Raw genomic sequence first — 17,815 nt, 5'->3', positions numbered from 1 at the left:
GACAGGGGGGAGGTAAAACAAAGGGAGAAGGGCTGCTGCTGCATAAGGAGAGCTGTGAAGGGGTGGTGGTGGACACAGGGGAGGTAAAAGGAAGGGAGAATGGACAGGGGGAGCAGGCAAAGGGTGGTGATGGACAGCCAAGGAAAAAGAAAGGCAGAAAGAAAAAAAGCGGCTAAGGAGAGAGAGAGAGAGAAAGAAAGAAATAAAGACAGACAGACACACATATATTCTAGCACCCTTTAATGTAACGGGCTATAAGACTAATAGTTAAATACACTCCAAAGCCCAGGGGTTCAGGATGCTCAGGGTTGAGGAGTTTTATTTCTCTGCCTAGTGACCAATGACAAATGACAAATCTCTGCTCTCATTGGATGCAGCAGGGCCATCTGTCCAATCTGGAGTTTCGGAGGGAGGGACTTCATTGCTGATATTCTGGGGCAATTAGGAAGGGTCATTCTGATCTGTCTGTCTGCAGCTGAACTCCTGGTCCTAAACCTGTCCTGCCATGGATTTACAGCTGATCCACCGCTGCCAGATCTGTTGTGCGTTGATGGTTATCCTGACCGTGCTGAGGACTGATGTGACTTACTGCAGGGATATTCCAAGTAAGGACCACTGAGGGGCTGGTAGAGACCAGACAGCACTGATTGCAGCAAGACCCGGGTTAAAGCATTTCTGCAGTGACTACTTGGGAAGCTGGAACTAAAGAGAGAGTGTGAGATATCCAATTGGAAGAATTGTGGCTCTGGCTTCAAAAATCCAAAGTGTACTATGAGTTCAATCAAAATGTAGAATTTTAATTTTCTTTTTTTAAATTTCGATTTACAGTCGACTCCGCTTAAGTGCATGCCCCTCGGACTGGATCTCCATGTGCACTTAAACATAGTGTGTGCTTAATAGAAGTGAGAGGGAAGGATAGGGGGAGGCTCAGTTTAAATATAATAATGATAATAGCTTTATTTATATCCCGTCATACCTTTTCAGTAAAGTAGAAATACAGTGTGGATACCGCAGGTAAACAGGGAGATGACAGCATTGGTTTACTTGCAGGGGTCTCAAAGTCCCTCCTTGAGGGCCGCAATCCAGTTGGGTTTTCAGGATTTCCCCAATGAATATGCATGAGATCTATGTGCATGCACAATGCATATTCATTGGGGAAATCCTGAAAACCCGACTGGATTGCGGCCCTCAAGGAGGGACTTTGAGATCCCCGTTTACAGGGAGAGGGTGAGAAGAGGGTGGGTTGCAAAGGTAGGAGGAGGTGCGTGTAGGGAGAGTAGATAGATTGGATGGGGGTTCGAAGAATCAGATAGACTTGTCGAATAAGTGGGTTTTCAGAGTTTTTCTGAAGGATTGGTATGATGGAGAATTCAGAAGAAGGGCGCTTAGGGTGTTGTTCCAGATTGCATTTAACCGTAACGTGAAAAGAATAGAGGTTGGACCTATGACATCAGTGCGCATAAGCAGATTGTATGCTTATCCAAATTGCAAATATCCGGAGCTTAAGTCCATTGACTTTAATGTAAAAAAACCGGGACCATGGTGGTCGGCTGCGGATAACCAAAGTGTGCGTTTAACCGACGTGCACTTAGGTGGATTCAACTGTATTACCTTTAAAGTGGACTAACATAGCAACAACGCTACTTGGAAGGTATTTAGAAGGAAGGCTTAGAAGGGAACAAGGAAGAGAGAGCAGGAACCATGAGAAGGGACAGCCGAGTTAGAAAATCTGTGTTCAAAGTACAGTCCTTGAGCTTAGGGATACCCTGATCACAATGGGGCCCTTTTACTAAACTAAAAATTAAATTATTATTATGGTGCCGATCCAGACCACCCTCCATCAGCAAGGGCCTAAGGGCCCTGAACCTGGTGATACGATACAGTGGTTCTAGGACAAGACTGATCCCCAATCATTCCAGCTCTAGAGGCATCATCTCCAAAATGGCATCCCTAGCTGTAGTCTTGCGTTACTATCGCGGTCATGTTTACATACGTGAGGGGGTGGAGGGGTCTGTATCAGAGGAGTAGAAGTTTGTTTTGGGAGGTGAGTGTGGGTCAGGGAGGTGGGAGTGTAATTGGAGAAATGAGCATGGGAGGGTATCTAGATTGGCATTATGGCCCCTTAAAAGCTCCTATGTTTGATATTCCTCTATCATATTTCCCCTCAGCCATCTGCTTGCAAGCAGAGTTATTCATTTACCACAGGAAGTCAGCAGCCATTGCTGACTCCGGGGGTAAATCAAGGTGCTGTTAAAGCATGCCTTTTTCTGTGCCTTGACACATGAAATTAATCCTTTACTTTTGGAAGGTGTAATATAAGAGAGCAATCCATGCCAGAAATTGTATTTCAAGGTAACAATTCAGAGAAACTGGAACAAATCTTACTGAATCTGGAAGATGTTGCAGGCCAAATCAACAGGCTAAAGAGTAGCAAATCAGCTGGACCAGATGGTACTGAAAGAACTAAAAACTGAAACTGAAGCTAGTATTAGTAATCTGTAACCCATGATTAAAATGGATCTACGACAATTCGTAGGAAGATAGTTGGTTGGATGAAACTGGTAGGAAGACAATTTGTAGGATAAAACAATTGGTAGGATGACAATTGTTAGGAAGATCCTACCAACTGTCACCCTACCAATTGTACACTTCTCCCTCCGTATTCACGGTTATCCCAGGACAAGCAGGCAGCATATTCTCTACATGTGGGTGACGTCATCCACGGAGCCCCGTCGCGGACAGCTTTTCAAGCAAACTTGATTGAAGATTCAAAATTTGCTAGTGCTGCACCATGCATGTGTGTGCTTTCCCGCTCCACTAGAGGGCGCATCCCCTCCTGTCTCTCTTCTCTGCGTTTTAAAAGTGCCTTTCTTGCACCGTGGCTTCTTTATTTTCAGTTCGGGAGTCGCTGTGTGCTTTTCATTAGTTTTTTTTCTTCATATGTGTGTTTTTTCTTTTTCGGTTCGGTGACTGGGGGCTCCCGGTTTGCTGTGGCCGCGGCCTTTTTTTCACTACTTATGTCCCGGCCACTTACCGGGTTTAAAAAGTGCACACAGTGCGGTCGGGTTATTTCAATCACTGACCCGCACCGCTGGTGTATTTTGTGCCTGGGTGCTGATCACCCGACGGACTCCTGCCCTAGCTGCGCTACCCTTCAGCCTCGTGCTCGGTGTTGGGCCAGAATTCAGGAGTTCTTTGCCATGGAGGCTGACCTCGCCTCGACGTCGGCTTCGGGCAGATCTCCCTCGACATCGAAGGCCTCGGCTCCGGGTAAGTCCCCTCTTCCTCCTTCAGATTCAACTCCGCTGCCGAAGAAGCCTTCCTCGGAGTCTCAGGCCATCCAGGCGGTGAGTGTAATCCTGCCGGCCTCGACGAGACCTTCCTCCAAGTCCTCTAAGTGTGCTTCCACCATGTGGGAATACTCTTCCTCAAGGTCGCCCTCGGTGGAACGCACTGCTGCACCCGGCCGTCCAAATTTGGTCTCGGTGCCGATGTTCAAGGACATGTTTAAGGCGATCATCTCCTCGGAGCTCTCCTCTGCCTTGGCTCAGCTTGCCCCGGCCTCGACCTCGCGTGTTGGGGACCAGCCTGAGTGTCGTGTCGGGCTGTCTCGAGGCAAGGCACGTCGGTCTTGACGTCTGTCCTCATCTGATTCCTCGCCTCTTCCTTCGAGGCATGTTGAGGCCTCGGACCAGCATCGGTTGAAGCACCGGTCGAGGCGTCTCTCACCCTCGTCTCGGAGACTCGTGAAGCGGCCCCGGGACTCTTCCCCGAGGCGGGGTAGGTCGCCGGGTCCTCGCCTTTCGGGGTCCCTCAGACCCTCGGCCTTGACTCTCTGTGACCCGAGTCTGCCTCTTGTTCCCGTTCAGGTTGGTGTTCCCCGAGGCGGCTGCCTCGGACCTCGGTGCCCCGGAACCCGGGGTCCTCTCCGCAGGGACCCACTAAGCGCAGGCTATCGTTGACCCCCCCCCCCCCGTTCTTTTAGCGGGGCTTCCTTGGCGTCCCAGCGTGTGGATATGGATGTGCCCCTGCAGTATTCCAGGGAGACTTCTCCCTCCTTTTCTGCTGCCTTGAAGTCTCGTTCGACCTCCCCACCTGAGGGGCGGTCTGAGAGCAGACCCTCTTCCTTTACTAGATTTGTTCAGGATATGGGGCAGGCGTTGCATTTGGACCTTCAATCCAATTCCAAGTTTACCAAGGAATATTTGGAGGAGATGGAACTTCCCTATCCTCCTAAGGAGTCCCTGCGGCTGCCCCTGAATCCGGTGTTGCAACAGACATTCTTTCGCAATCTGGAGACACTTTACGCTATCCCGGCCATTCCATCTAAAATGGAGTCTCGGTATCGGTCCCATGCAAGGGGTTTGAAAAGGCTCAGCTTTCCCACCAGTCTTTGGTGGTGTAGTCTACCCTCAAGAAGCTGCACCCTTCCCAGGTCTATGCGGCTGTTCCACCGGGCCAGGAAGGCAGGACGATGGATAAATTTGGTCGCCACCTGTATCAGAATTCGATGATGGCGAACAGAGTCCTGAATTATAACTTTACTTTCACGTCCTATCTTAAGATGTGCATTAAATCTCTGCCATCTTTCCAGGATGATTTGCCTGTCCATCGCCGGGCGGATTTTTGCCTGCTAGTGGATATTCTTTCGCAGCTTCGGCTGTACAGTGGAACCTTGGATTACGAGCATAATCCTTTCCAGGAGCATGCTTGTAATCCAAAATGCTCGTTTATCAAAGCGAGTTTCCCATAGGAAATAATGGAAAGTCGCTTTGATATGTTCCCCCCCCCCCCCCCGAGAACCGGCATTGCTCCCGACGCGATTGGGCACCCCTCCGCCGCTTCTTACTGTCATCTGGGCACCGGCAACTGCATGTCCTGTGCGTTGGTGCCGGTGCCTGAAGATCGGCCTCCTCTTCTGCTGGGCCTTGAGCATCTGCGCATGCTCAAGGCCTGCGAGTTCACGTTTTTTCTACCTTTTGTTGTATCTGGTTTCTGCTTTTATCTTCTTTTCACTCTTTTCCTTCCAGCGTCTGCCCTGTCTCTTCAATCCAGCATCTGCCAGTTCCATCCACTGTCTGCCTCTTTCAGAAACTGTCTGTCTCCCCCTGCCATCTCTCCTCTAGACCCCTCCCTCCCCTTTGGTCTGGCATGCATCATCTTCCCTCTGTTCCTTCATGGTCTGGCATCTTTCTCCTTTCATCTCTCTTTGCCTCCCCCCTGTGGTTTTTAGCATCTCTCTCTTCTCATTTTCTCGCTCAGATCTGATATCTCTGTCTCCTTCCTCTTTCTTTGGCATCTCTCTCTCTTCCCTTTCCTTCTCTAGTCCTCCTTCTTTATTTTCTGCCTCCGTCTAAATTAAATTCGTTCTTACTTTGCAGTCCTCAGTTTCCCTCTTTTCACTGTGTCTACCCACAGCATGCCACCCCTTTCCTTCAACCCTCCACTATCTCACTAACTCTATATTCTTCCCCATTCCAGCATATGTCCTTTTTCTTTATCCCTTCTTCCATCCAGTATGTGTTCTCTTTCTGCAGTTCCATTCAGCATTTGCTCTCCCTTCTCCCATCATCTGCCCCCTTCTCTCTCCCCCTTCACTTCCATCATGTACCCCTTCTCTCTCTTTCCCTTACTTCCATCATCTGCCCCTTCTTTTTCTTTTCCCCAACTTCCATCATCTGCCCCTTCTCCCCATTTCCATCATCGGCCCTCTTCTCTCTCCCCTTTCTCCCACTTCCATCATTTGTCCCCTTCTCTTAATCTCTGTCTCTTCCTCTCACCTTTTCGATTTTGGCAACAAGATCGGCAACAGCCCTCCCCCCCCCCGGATGATACTTAAGATCGGCAACGGGCCTCCTCCCCCCGTCATCAACAGCACTTTGGATGGGCAACGCACTCAGTCCAAAGTTTCCCTCTGACTGAACTGCCTGGGTGGAAACAGGGAGTTTTGGGCTGAGCATCGCGTTGCCGATCTGAAGTTTTGTGGATGCCGGAGAAGGAGGCGTGTTGCCGAATTTGAATGCCGGGGGGGGCGCCGTTGCTGCTGCCCCGAATCCGATCTTGCCGGCCCTGCGTGGATCGGCACCCCGACCTGGCCGGCTGAGCCTCCCCCCCCAAAAGCTGCACCTGGGTGGCCCTCCCCCCCCCCCCTTGGTACGCCACTGGCGAGCAGGGCAGAGAAGGTGCTCAGGGGAACGTGGGGTAGAGGTATTTGAAAGCGGAAGTGCCGGGTCTCATTTCTCTGTGGAGTCGCCTGGGATTGATTGAGCCCCGCGTGTCATTCATTCGTTGGTGAGGACAATTTCCCCCAAAGGCTGTTTAGCGGGGTGGAGCTCCCCCCCCCCACCCCTCCTGGAGCCGGCCCCGGCGACGACCGTGGTGGTGCTGCCCCTTGCGGTGGGGTCGAGACTGCAACGGGGCAGCCGTCGCGAGCGAGGGAGGGGGAGGGGCGGTTCGGGGGCTGCGACGGTGACGGGGGGGTTTCACCGACTTCTCTCTCTTTCTTTCTCAGAGGATTTTGTGGCAGAAGTGAAGGGCGAGTGTCACTACAGCAACGGGGGCCGGGACGTCAGGCTCCTGGCGCGATGGTTCTATAACATGGAGGAGTTCGTGTACTTTGACAGCCAGGTGGGCTGGTTCATCGCCAAGACGGAGTTCGGGAAAACGACGGCGGATTCTTGGAACAATAACACGGCGATCATAGAGCAGAAACGGAATGAGGTGGAGAGAGTCTGCAAAAACAACTACGAGGCAGCGGAGGCAGGGACTGTCATCGGACGGCAAGGTGAGTGCCCCGAGACCCCCCTCCCCCAGGGCTTTGGGGGACTCTGACTTTAGTCCCTTCTCCCAGAAGAGCAGCACTTGCGAGGCCCCCTCCCAAGAGACTGCTGGAAGCACACCTAGCAGACCCCCCCCCCCCCCAGGAGAGATGATATACACGGCCCCCCTTTCAGATAACATCCCTGAAACCCTACCAGCTACCAGTTAAGAGAAAAGAAAATAAGGCCAGGAAAGACTGAAGACAAGAAAGAACCCCCCCCCCCCTGGCAGAAGGACATGCTCAGGGACCCCCTCCCCAGACACTCCAGCTTCGTTTTAAAAAAAATTCTTTACTCATTTTTATAGCTTACATCAACTGCAACAAAAAAATAGCCACATTTAACTTGAAATTCTACAATTCTTCATATGAAATAGAATTTATCCCCTTCCCTCCCCTCCCTTCAATATCTCATAACATACAATAAAGTCCCCCCACCCCATTCTTTCAGGGAAAATGATACCTATTCATGGCAATAATTTGTTAAGGGCCCCCACACATCTTGAGATTGATTAAACTTCCCTTTATGAATAGCTAATGTTCTTTCCATTTTATAAAAATGACATACTGAATTCCACCAAAAACGGCAATTCAATCTATTCCAATTTTTCCAATTACATGTTATTTGTTGTATGGCAACTCCTGTCAAAATAAGTAAAAGCTTATTATTTTTGGAAGATAGTTGGCTCTTAGCCCTCCAGCTTCTTACAATAAGGAGGCAGGAATTACAATGACCGCAGATCAGTTGTTCGCTTTGACAAGACCTACAAAGACTAAAGTATTCAGAGCCCAAATAACATCCCTCTCCCCCCCCCCCCTTCATTCATTTTGAATAGAAAGCACAGCCATGGCCTCACTGGACACAGCTCCACATCCTTTCTTAAAATGATGAGAATAGACCAAACCATTCACTGTTCTGGAGCTGCTGAGAGTAAAAATCTCCCCTCCCCAACGTCCATAGAAATGACAGCTAAGCAACCCCCCTACCACCCCAACAAACACCTCCCCCTAAGTTTTTCTGTTTCTAGCATCATCATCACTATTACCCTCAATAATGGAACCCGAAAATAGAGTAAAAATCAATTATAGAAAATACATCAATAAGAAAACATTTAACACTTTGAAAAATAATTCTGACTACTAGCCCAGCCCTGTCTTTCACTCCCCTTTCGTGTTACTTTATCCTCCATTGTCTGCTTTCTTTAAACCAAGAAAAGATGTATTGTTATTGTAATGAAAACTGAATTTCAGATTGTGTTTATTGGCCTTTCTTTCCATGCGTTGAAGTGAATTAATACAGCAGTCGTATTTGTGTGCGATACCTTAGTATTTGCACAAAATCCTGAATTTTCTTTGCCCAAAATGATTAAACAGACACAAGGGCTCATTTACTAAATCATTAATTGCATTAAAGACAGTTTTTAGCAGTGGGGGGGGGGGAAGGAAACAGCTGCAATGTTAATGGGCATTAATGCAGTGACTTATAAAGCAAGTCCACCGATATATCGTATCTTTGGAAGCATACGGTAGTTTGTTTCCCCAGTAAAAACCTGTGTTGATGTGGATTATCGGGGCCTTGGCCTCGATCCCTGACCCTTTCTTAACTCCATTCTTGTGTTTAGTTAGTTATTCAATTTTCTATACTGTTCTCCCAGGGGAGTTCAGAACAGTTTACATTCAGCGCACTTCCCTGCGCTAAAACCCGCTATCACAGTTTTGTAAAAGAGGGGGATAGTTAAAGCATGGTAAAACGACAAAACATGAGTGGTTTAAAGTGGATTTTACACTTCTTGGCAATTTTGGAATGCATTTACCATAATAACATGCACTAAAGCCTAGTTAAACCTAGGACACAGTTTAGCAAACAGGCCCCTGATTAACTTTCTTTGTTTTTCCCAATGTCGGTGATGATCTTGTAGGACAGCTTAAATAACTGCTAGAATAAATGTGATTTTTAAAAAAAAGTCATTGTTCCTCCCACATTGTGCCTTTATCCAAATACAGTACTGTGAAGATTCTTGAGAATCTCTTTCAAGTTATGCAGGTAGGATTGATCTCAGTTAGGGCTCTAGTCTTTGACATGAGGGCCGCCACGGGAGCGGACTGCTGGGCACGATGGACCACTGGACTGACCCAGCAGCGGCAATTCTTATGGATGGGATTATCTATAAATTTACTGGACTAATTGCAAAGACTAAGGGGACATTTGATGAAGTTACAGGGAAATACTTTTAAAACCAATAGGGGGAAATATTTTTTCACTCTGAGAATAGTTAAGCTCTGGAACGCATTGCCAGAGGTTGGGGTAAGAGCAGATGGCGTAGCTGATTTTAAGAAAGGTTTGGACAAGTTCCTGGAGGAAAAGTCCATAGTCTGTTATTGAGAGAGACATGGGGGAGGCCACTGCTTGCCCTGGATCAGTAGCATGGAATGTTGCTACTTTTGGGGTTTTTACCAGGTACTTGTGACCTGGATTGACCACCGTGAAAAGACGGGCTACTGGGCTAGAAACAGTGGCATCATCTTGACCAGCCTACTGGTTAGCCAAGGTTCAAATTCCACTGCAACACCTTGTGTGCCCACCTTTACCTTTAATAAAAGAAATATTCTTTTTAATATACCACCTTTCTGTGGTACAGTCAGAATGGGTTAGAATTAAATGCAGGTGCTTTCTATCCCTACTGGGATCACAATATAAGTTTTATACCTGGGGGCAGAAACACGATTAGACAAATTCAAAAGTTTCCTTTTTAAAGACGCATTCGGGAGTTAAAGTCCGAGATAAACTTCAGATCCTTAAATTATACAACCAGCCTTTCTTAAGCTACCACTTAACCCTCCCTTACATTTTTACCCATTGTATGTTACTTTCCTATCACATTTGTAGTTCTACCTGCCTTCCTTTTTTTCCTGCAAGTGACTGGCTTGGTTTTTGTTTGGTATGATTTAAGTGCGTGTTTGTTTTTATAAGCGTTTGATCAAATTTTAAATAAAACTTGGAGGGTTAAGTGACCTTCCCAAGGTCAGAAGGATTTGCAGAGGGTTTTGAGCTCAGTTCCCCTGGTTCTTAACCCGCTGCTGTAACCACCAGGCTACTCCGCCACACCAATTATGACTTAGTCTGTTCCCCCCTACATCCCATCCTATGAGACGGAGCACAAAAGCCCCTTCTGCTGCCCTTGAAGAGGTGACAGTAGATTACATGCACTCCAAGAAGCACATTTACCAGTCAAATCATAGTTCATAAATAAAAGTTACATTACTAAAGGGAGCTCTGTGTAGGCTCAGCTCATTTGCATTTCCTGTAGGTTATCTATATCTAAACAAAAGTGTCAATTTTTCTACCATTCAGCTTCACTCTAATGCAGTTTTTATCTCCTACGGTAAAGGAAAAGTTGGGGGAGGGGTTGGGGGTCAGGAAACCTCTTCCCCTCCTCCAGAGTCCGTTTGTAATGCACCGTTTTTCTGTCACAGTAAAGCCCGATGTGACGGTGTCGCCCATGAAAACTGGGAGCTCCGGTGAACAGCACAGACTGGCCTGCTACGTGAATGGTTTCTACCCCTCCGCAATCAAGGTGAAGTGGCTGCGGAACCAGGTGGAGGATACCAGCAGCGTGATATCCACTGAGCTCCTGCAGAACGGAGACTGGACCTTCCAGATCCTGGTGATCCTGGAGACTGAACTCCAGCGCGGAGACACCTACACGTGCGAGGTGGAGCACAGCAGCCTAAAGGAACCCCTCAAGATGGATTGGGGTAAGAGACTCCCTGCTCTTTACCTCATTAATTTCCCTATAGGAGAAATGGGAGGAGGAGTTAAGGGTGAGGCTCCTGCCTTCTTGTGTCAGAACTCTTCTCGCTCTCAGGACAATGTAAGGATTACTTTTTAGACATTCAGGGCTGGATTTTCTGTCATGCCAATTTTTTTAGGTGCTGATAGGTGCCCAAACTCAGTAAAAAATGTTTTAACAGAGTTTCAAAGCACCTAAAAAAAACTGAGGCCGGAATTGCACTTATGGAGGCACGATTCACATTATAGGTAGGCGCCGGAAATGTAGGCCAGAAAAACCCTGGTATAGAGAGCACTGGGTCCCAACCCTGTCTTGAAAACCCAATTGGCTGGTGGTCCTCCAGGACAGGGTTGGGACCCACTGCTCTCTATAAGTGTCCAACCTCGGCCCTCGACAGGTTGGATTTTCAGGATTTCCTAAGGTAAAGAGAACGAGAGGGCACTCTCTAAAGTTAAAAGGGGATCGATTCCGGACAATCGTAAGGAAGTTCTTCTTCACCCAGAGAGTGGTAGAAACCTGGAACGCTCTTCCGGAGGCTGTTATAGGGGAAAACCCCCTCCACGGATTCAAGACAAAGTTAGACAAGTTCCTGCTGAACCAGAACGTACTCAGGTAAGGCTAGACTCAGGGCACTGGTCTTTGACCTAAGGGCCGCCGCGTGAGCAATTCTTATGAATATGCATGAGATCTTTTTCCATACAATGGAAGCAGTGCATACAACTAGATCTCGTGCAAATTCATGGGGGAAATCCTGGAAACCCGACTGGATTGTGGCCCTCGAGGAGTGACGTTGGACAACCCTGATCTGGATTGCATCATAGGTCAAACCTCAGATTCTTGATAGGTGTCTTAAGTGTCCATAAGCGTTTGCATCATTTCAAATACTCATTAACAATTTTTTTAAAATTTACCAGTTCAATAATTGTGCAGTTCTATACAGTTTTGGGTTTTCTTTTTATTATTTACTATGTATGTTACTATATTTGTCTAGATCAGTCTGTGTACTCATTGGGAATTTTTTTCAGCTAAAGTTCTTTATCAAATAGCCATAATACCTGTACTTGTGTACATTCACTTCCCTTTATATCCTCTTCAAAAATGACCTTTCATGTTGTACAACTGGACCCTGTGTTGCTGGTGATTCCTGTTCACACGTTTCACCACCAAAATCAGTAATAAAAGCCTTCCTTGCTGTTATCACTGTATCTGCTCCGATACCTTCATTACTCTAAGCCAGAGGTGTCCAATGTCGGTCCTCGAGGGCCGCAATCCAGTCGGGTTTTCAGGATTTCCCCAATGAATATGCATTGAAAGCAGTGCATGCAAATAGATCTCATGCATATTCATTGGGGAAATCCAGAAAACCCGACTGGACTGCGGCCCTCGAGGACCGACATTGGACACCCCTGCTCTAAGCGAAATATGCTTCCTTTTTATTGTGGACATTTTGGAAAATCATACTAGACGTCTCAATTGATATAAATTTTTTATTTTCTAAGAAACTTTTTTTGTAATCCAAACCAAATACATACCAACAAGACATCGTCATAAAGCATAAAAGTAACTCAAACGCCTCAAAATCCACTTTTAATTTACACCAGTGATTCCCAACCCTGTCCTGGGAAACCACCAGCCAGTCGGGTTTTCAGAATATCCCTAATGAATATGTATGAGAGAGATTTGCGTATAATGGAAGTTTCAGGTATGCAAATCTGTCGTATGCATATTCATTAGGAATATCCTGAAAACCCGACTTGCTGGTGGTTCCCCAGGACAGGGTTGTGAACCACTGATTTACACACTGACTTTCAGAGGTGAATGAGTGTGAGCTCTGGATGTCAGATGCCCACATAACAAATTCTCGGATTTTTCGGAGATGGCATCAGTTCATTGGTTTGTTGTCACACATTCTTGGCTACTGAACACGGGAACCCGCTTCTCAATCTGCACAAATCCTGAAGGTTAGCCTGGTATGTGTCCCCCCTTGCTATACTGTATTTGTTACATCTCCAGTTTACTCCTGGTGTTGTGGGGTTTGTTTTTTTGTTTTTGCAGAGCTTCAAACCTCAAAGTCTGCGAAGAACAAGCAGCTGACGGGAATAGTGGGGTTCGTGCTGGGGGCCGTGTTTATCATTGTGGGATTGATCATTTTCCTGAAGAATAATAAAGGTAACCCACACTCACAGCCACGTAATGTCACCGGTGAAGAATGGAATAATTTAATAGTTTAAAGACACTGGGTTACAAGATCCTAGTCAAGATATATAGATATTTGGTTTTCATAGGAAAAGGCTCTTGCCAGACACTCCTGGTTTATTTAATATGTCATTAGTTTGAGGGGGTGCAGCAAATCTGGCTTATTTGTATTTGTGGAGAGTAACTTCAAACCAAAAATATCCCTTTGTTTTGACTAATATGCTGTCGGGTCAGGTTATGTTTCTGATTCCTTGGCCTCAAGTAATAGACAAATGGCATCTGAAGACTGTTTGTTTGCAAACGTAACAAGTTACATTTCACCCATCTCCCCCCCCCAAATGCCTCCAATATTCAGTATATGCAGCAGCAACCAGGAAGAGATACTTCAGGCAGGACTTCAGACAAATGCGTTCACTAAATATGTGCACAATTAGTGAATGACACGGGGAAAAATTTTGTCCCCATCCCCATGAGCTTGGTTCCCGTTTCGTCCGTGCAAACCATCTGATCCAATCTTCACAAACCATCTCCCTTCTGTGTTCCTATTTTCCCCATTTCTACTATCTCCCCTCTGTATCTGTATACTCCCTCCTGTGTCCTGCATTGCCCCCCCTGTATCCATATACCATCCCCATGTATCTTCCCTTTATGTTTCTGTCCCTATGCCCCCATGCACATAATTTCCCTTCTGTTTTGTTACCTTCCTGTGTTCAGATTTCCCCTCTCCTCTTCTACACCAATGTCTCTTTCTCCTCTCCAACCCCATCTAGCTTCTTTCCCTCTTTCTCCCCCCCCTTTGCTTCCAGCATCTGGCTCACCTGCCTGTCCTCCCCTTTCTCTTTCCTGTTGTGGGTTCAATATTTGTCTCCTTCATCCACTTGGCCCAGCATCTCTTTCCCTTTCACTTCTTCCTTTCTACTGTGAGGGAACACGTGCTGTCACGGATTGCACGGTCCAGCAGCCCCCTCCCGTCCGATCGCTGCGTCCCACCATCTCCATCCCTCCCTCCCTTCCCCTAACCTTATGTGTGAATTTAATTGTTCTTCTCCCAGCAGCATGCTTTGCTTCTCCTTTGACGCAACTTCCTGTTTCCGGTTGCGTCAGAGGAGAAGATTCAACTGAAACAGCCGCGCCCGCTCGCGACTTGTTGAAAGTGTGCCGCTGAGAGAACAATTAAATTCAGCACATAAGGTGAGGGGGAGGGAGGGAGGGAGATGGCCGGATGCGGCGATCGGGTTGGAAGGGGCTCCTGGACCCCGCAATCCGTGACCGTATATGTTCCCTTCACTGCGGAGACAAGACCTTTCACTGCTCCACGGGGCAGTGAATGGCCTTGTCCCCGTGGCGACTACTATTTTTTTTGCTCCCTGTTTCGGCGAGTTACCCGTGGCTCCCTGCAGCTCAGCAACCGTGTCATTCTCTATGCGCAATGTCATAGAATTTAGTGGAACTGCCCTTAAATTACATGCAGGGATTTGTGCCAGGTTTCAGGTAGCGTTATCCTTGTGCCCAAAGTTGGGTGTGGATCCCAGCACTACTCACTGTTCTATACACAGCACCCGGCTCAGAGCGCCGTTTATATGAGGGTGATTTGAAAAGTTTGAAAATAAGAAGTTAAAACAAATATTTTTTAACATTTGACAAACCTATTTTTCCAACGGGATGGAAAAACTGGACACTTGCTGAACAATATTAACCTTTTCCTATCGTATGTCCCGGATGACGGGACATTCCAAAAATGTCGTTGCCATCGTATGTCCCTTGGCATACAGTACACGACAGGAACACAAAATATTTGAATTTACAGACTTATGACTTATTTACGTTAAGTTTACAATAGCCGTAAATGATAATGGTGAATAATACAAATCTTTACTAAAATAATTACGATTGGAACCAGCGTAAGCATAAAATTTATTATGATAGGAAAAGGTTAAGAGATATAACTTCATTTTTTAAAAAATATTTAATTTGGTTTTTTTACTGATTTAATTTGGTTTTTCAAACCACCCTCATTGAATAGCATTTAGCGTGGATTTTTTTCAGTGCCCAAATGTGGGCGCCACTGACTAAATCTAATCCGAAGTGTCAAACAGTAGTAGACCCTCTTCTTTGGAAAAAAGGAGAGATTTGGTTTTCCTGGATGATTAGTTAGTTATAGGAAGGACAAGTCAAGAGATGTCCCATCTTTGGAGTCGTCTGTCCTTTTGATGCAGTACTTTTCCATACAAAATAAAAGAAGTCGTATTTGATTGCAGTCCATAGATTTCAAGAAAAGTATTTCTGCCTTAGAAAACAGCATCTCTAATACGGAGTCTTAACTTCCAGGGAAATGTTAAAGTCAATATCTGCAGTAAACAACGTTCTCAGATCGTTAGGCCCTGTTTAAATTAAGGAAAAAAATTGATCTAAGTTAACGTTTGTGGTACTGGTACATGCTGTGATATTTTAAGGCTTTATTAAAGTCTTGCTGTGATTGGTTAGAACTCCAAGATGTAGTCACACTGAGGGGAGCTTGCTAATTGGCTGAGAGCACTTCCCGGGAGTGTGCAAATCTTTACACACACACACGCACACATGTTAGCTTTTAACTTCCTTTTTAAAAGAAATGTAGCTTTATTTTATTACATCTGTTATAAGTCGTTGCATTCAATCTTACTATATTATCTACTGTATGTTGATATATGAAAAGATATTCTCTATTTGGACTATGTCGATTAAGTGGAATAGAAGTGCTCTGATTAGATTAGATTGGACAATTCTGGTAAACAAACCCAGTGACTGAATTGGTTTGTTCTTTTTTTTTTTTTCAGGTGCATCTCGACTTCAAATTCCTGTGAATGAAGGTATATAATACCTGGGTAGAGAGGGAGAGTGACTGTACCTGAAGGTTTCCTTCTGGATGCAGAGAGCTGTTTCAGGGGAGGGGGGAATGGAGAGTGACCTATGCAGAATACATCCATGCGAGGCCCACTATTAACTGGGATTCACCATCTGTCTTCAGAGCTTGAAAGAGATGAAATTTTTAGGTTATTAGATTATCCCTAATGAATATATAGGAGGTGGTTCTGTGGCCGACAGGATTTACTATTTTATTTTGACTGCGGCTGCTTTTTACTGCCTCTCCTCGAAACTCATGTCCCAGGCAGCCACTTAGTCTTGCCTAGCGGTTAGGCAGCCCCTGACATCATGAGAAAAGACAGAGGGACTTAGATCATGAGGGAGCGATGCAAAAATAGTGACCTCACCTTGCGCTAAGAAAGGATGGAGTGGGAATAGGAGGGCTTTGTAAGCCCAGGAGCTACTGAGGTGAGGGAAGGGCGAAAGATGCCATTGGGGAGATAGGCTGTACTCTTCTCATTTACAGCTCTCCCATCTTCTCTGCAGGTCTCCTGAATTAAGCTGATCTATGAGAGATTGGATCCTCTCTAAGTAAAAGGAAAAGCAAATATTCCTCCCTCAAGTCCCCCTCGCAGCCAAAGGATCAGTGAAATGTCTCCTGCATCAACAGCTGGGCTGCAGAGGAGCCGCTGCTGTCTATTCCAACCCCTCGGGCTTTCCACCAGCGCTGAACCCCTTCCTTGAACCCACAGGGTTCAATCCCAGCTGTAAATGGCCACTGGACTATCTCTCCTGTAGCTCAAGATCTCAGCTAAATTCTCTTATATTGCGCCGAGAACCTGCTGTCTCACTTTGCCAGTCTGAAATATACTACTCTCGTTAATAAATGTCCCACACTTGATCAACTCCTCCTTCTCAGCTTAAGTTTTGGGTTCTTGTTTTTTGGGATTAATTTGTTTTCAGCGTTTTGATATAGTTGTGTAAACTTACATTTAACCCCAGTGATGATGTAGCTCTGAGAGACATAATCTGATCACCATAAGAGCAGTGTCATTGGTCTCTTAGACTTGAATATACACGAGACCTTTTATATCGATAAGACTCTCAGACATTAACGGTACATGCGGTAGTTACTCCTGGGCGAGTTATTTATCCACAGTTAAATCATAGCCATGCAACAGTGATTCATCCCAGATTAAGTCGGTATAGGAAACCCAAGAAGGCCACAGAGCCTGTCGCCTCTAGTGTCCGTCTGTGGACTGGAGGGCTCAAATCCTATGTTAAGGAATATGCATGGGAAAAAAACCCCTTTCACCTCTAAATCACAGGGGATGGGCACCGAGATACAAAGCCTGTCACTTCTAGGGCTCAGGGATGGATACTTCAGCAGATCTACAAACTGGAGAGCACATTGGACCAATGGGGCTGAGTGATTCAGAACTTTAAATATTAGGGTGTCGTGAGTGTAATACTGGGGTATTCTGACTTCTGTCTATAGCTTGAACTTTTTATTTTAAAAAAAGTTTGTTGTGATTTAATTCTGCTGAGATAAAGGATGGCTATAGCTAGTTACAGTAGGATGTTTAATCTTTGAATCAGAATCGCACTGTAAATCTGTAACTGATACTTTATGTTGTACCCACTCGGTGACAATAAAATGAACATGGGACAGCCTGTTTTTATTTCTGGGGTTTTGTTTTGATCATAGTAGTTTTGAGGTGCCCGTTTGAATGGGTGTTGCACTAGTATAGCGCTCCACACGTCTGTGGGAGACTCATTGCAGTTGGGCAAGAGGCCTTGAGGGTCGATACATGCTCATGGTCTGCTGTGTCTTGGTCCCTCCAAATTTCCTGTTACAGTAGGGTTGAGATGCATCAGGTCTTGAACATGTGTGAATACTCAGGCCTCACGCTGACCATCTTGAGTCTTCTGTAGAAACGCTAACTGCTACATCCAGTTGCCCTATAAGAGGACAGGGAAGATGCTAGACAATGGGGGAAGGAGTAGGAAAGGGAAGATGGGAGAGGAGGGAGGCCTTTGAGTCACCCTTTAGTGAGGGAACGACAGAGCTGTGTTCTTTGCCTAAGATGTCAGACTCCCTTGGGCCCTCCCTCACTGCACTTCACCACCAGTGAAGCTTTGGCTACTGACGGTCCAGTCACCAGATTTT

The 17,815-nt window shown here is 46.2% G+C and overlaps 1 protein-coding gene across 1 annotated transcript; it reads left to right on the top strand.

Moving 5' to 3' along the window:
* The first annotated feature begins 437 nt into the window (after window positions 1-437).
* Window positions 438-17,319, top strand: LOC117350034 (SLA class II histocompatibility antigen, DQ haplotype C beta chain-like). Its single transcript, XM_033923925.1, has 6 exons — window positions 438-605; window positions 6,512-6,784; window positions 10,292-10,573; window positions 12,664-12,777; window positions 15,618-15,650; window positions 16,192-17,319. The coding sequence occupies exons 1-6, from the start codon at window positions 506-508 to the stop codon at window positions 16,203-16,205; spliced, it is 816 nt and encodes a 271-aa protein (XP_033779816.1). The 5' UTR covers window positions 438-505; the 3' UTR covers window positions 16,206-17,319.
* The last annotated feature ends 496 nt before the right edge of the window (window positions 17,320-17,815 follow it).

Source organism: Geotrypetes seraphini, chromosome 16 (genome assembly GCF_902459505.1).
Source record: "Geotrypetes seraphini chromosome 16, aGeoSer1.1, whole genome shotgun sequence".
Taxonomy (NCBI): domain Eukaryota; kingdom Metazoa; phylum Chordata; class Amphibia; order Gymnophiona; family Dermophiidae; genus Geotrypetes; species Geotrypetes seraphini.
This window is presented reverse-complemented; position numbering and strand designations above follow the sequence as displayed.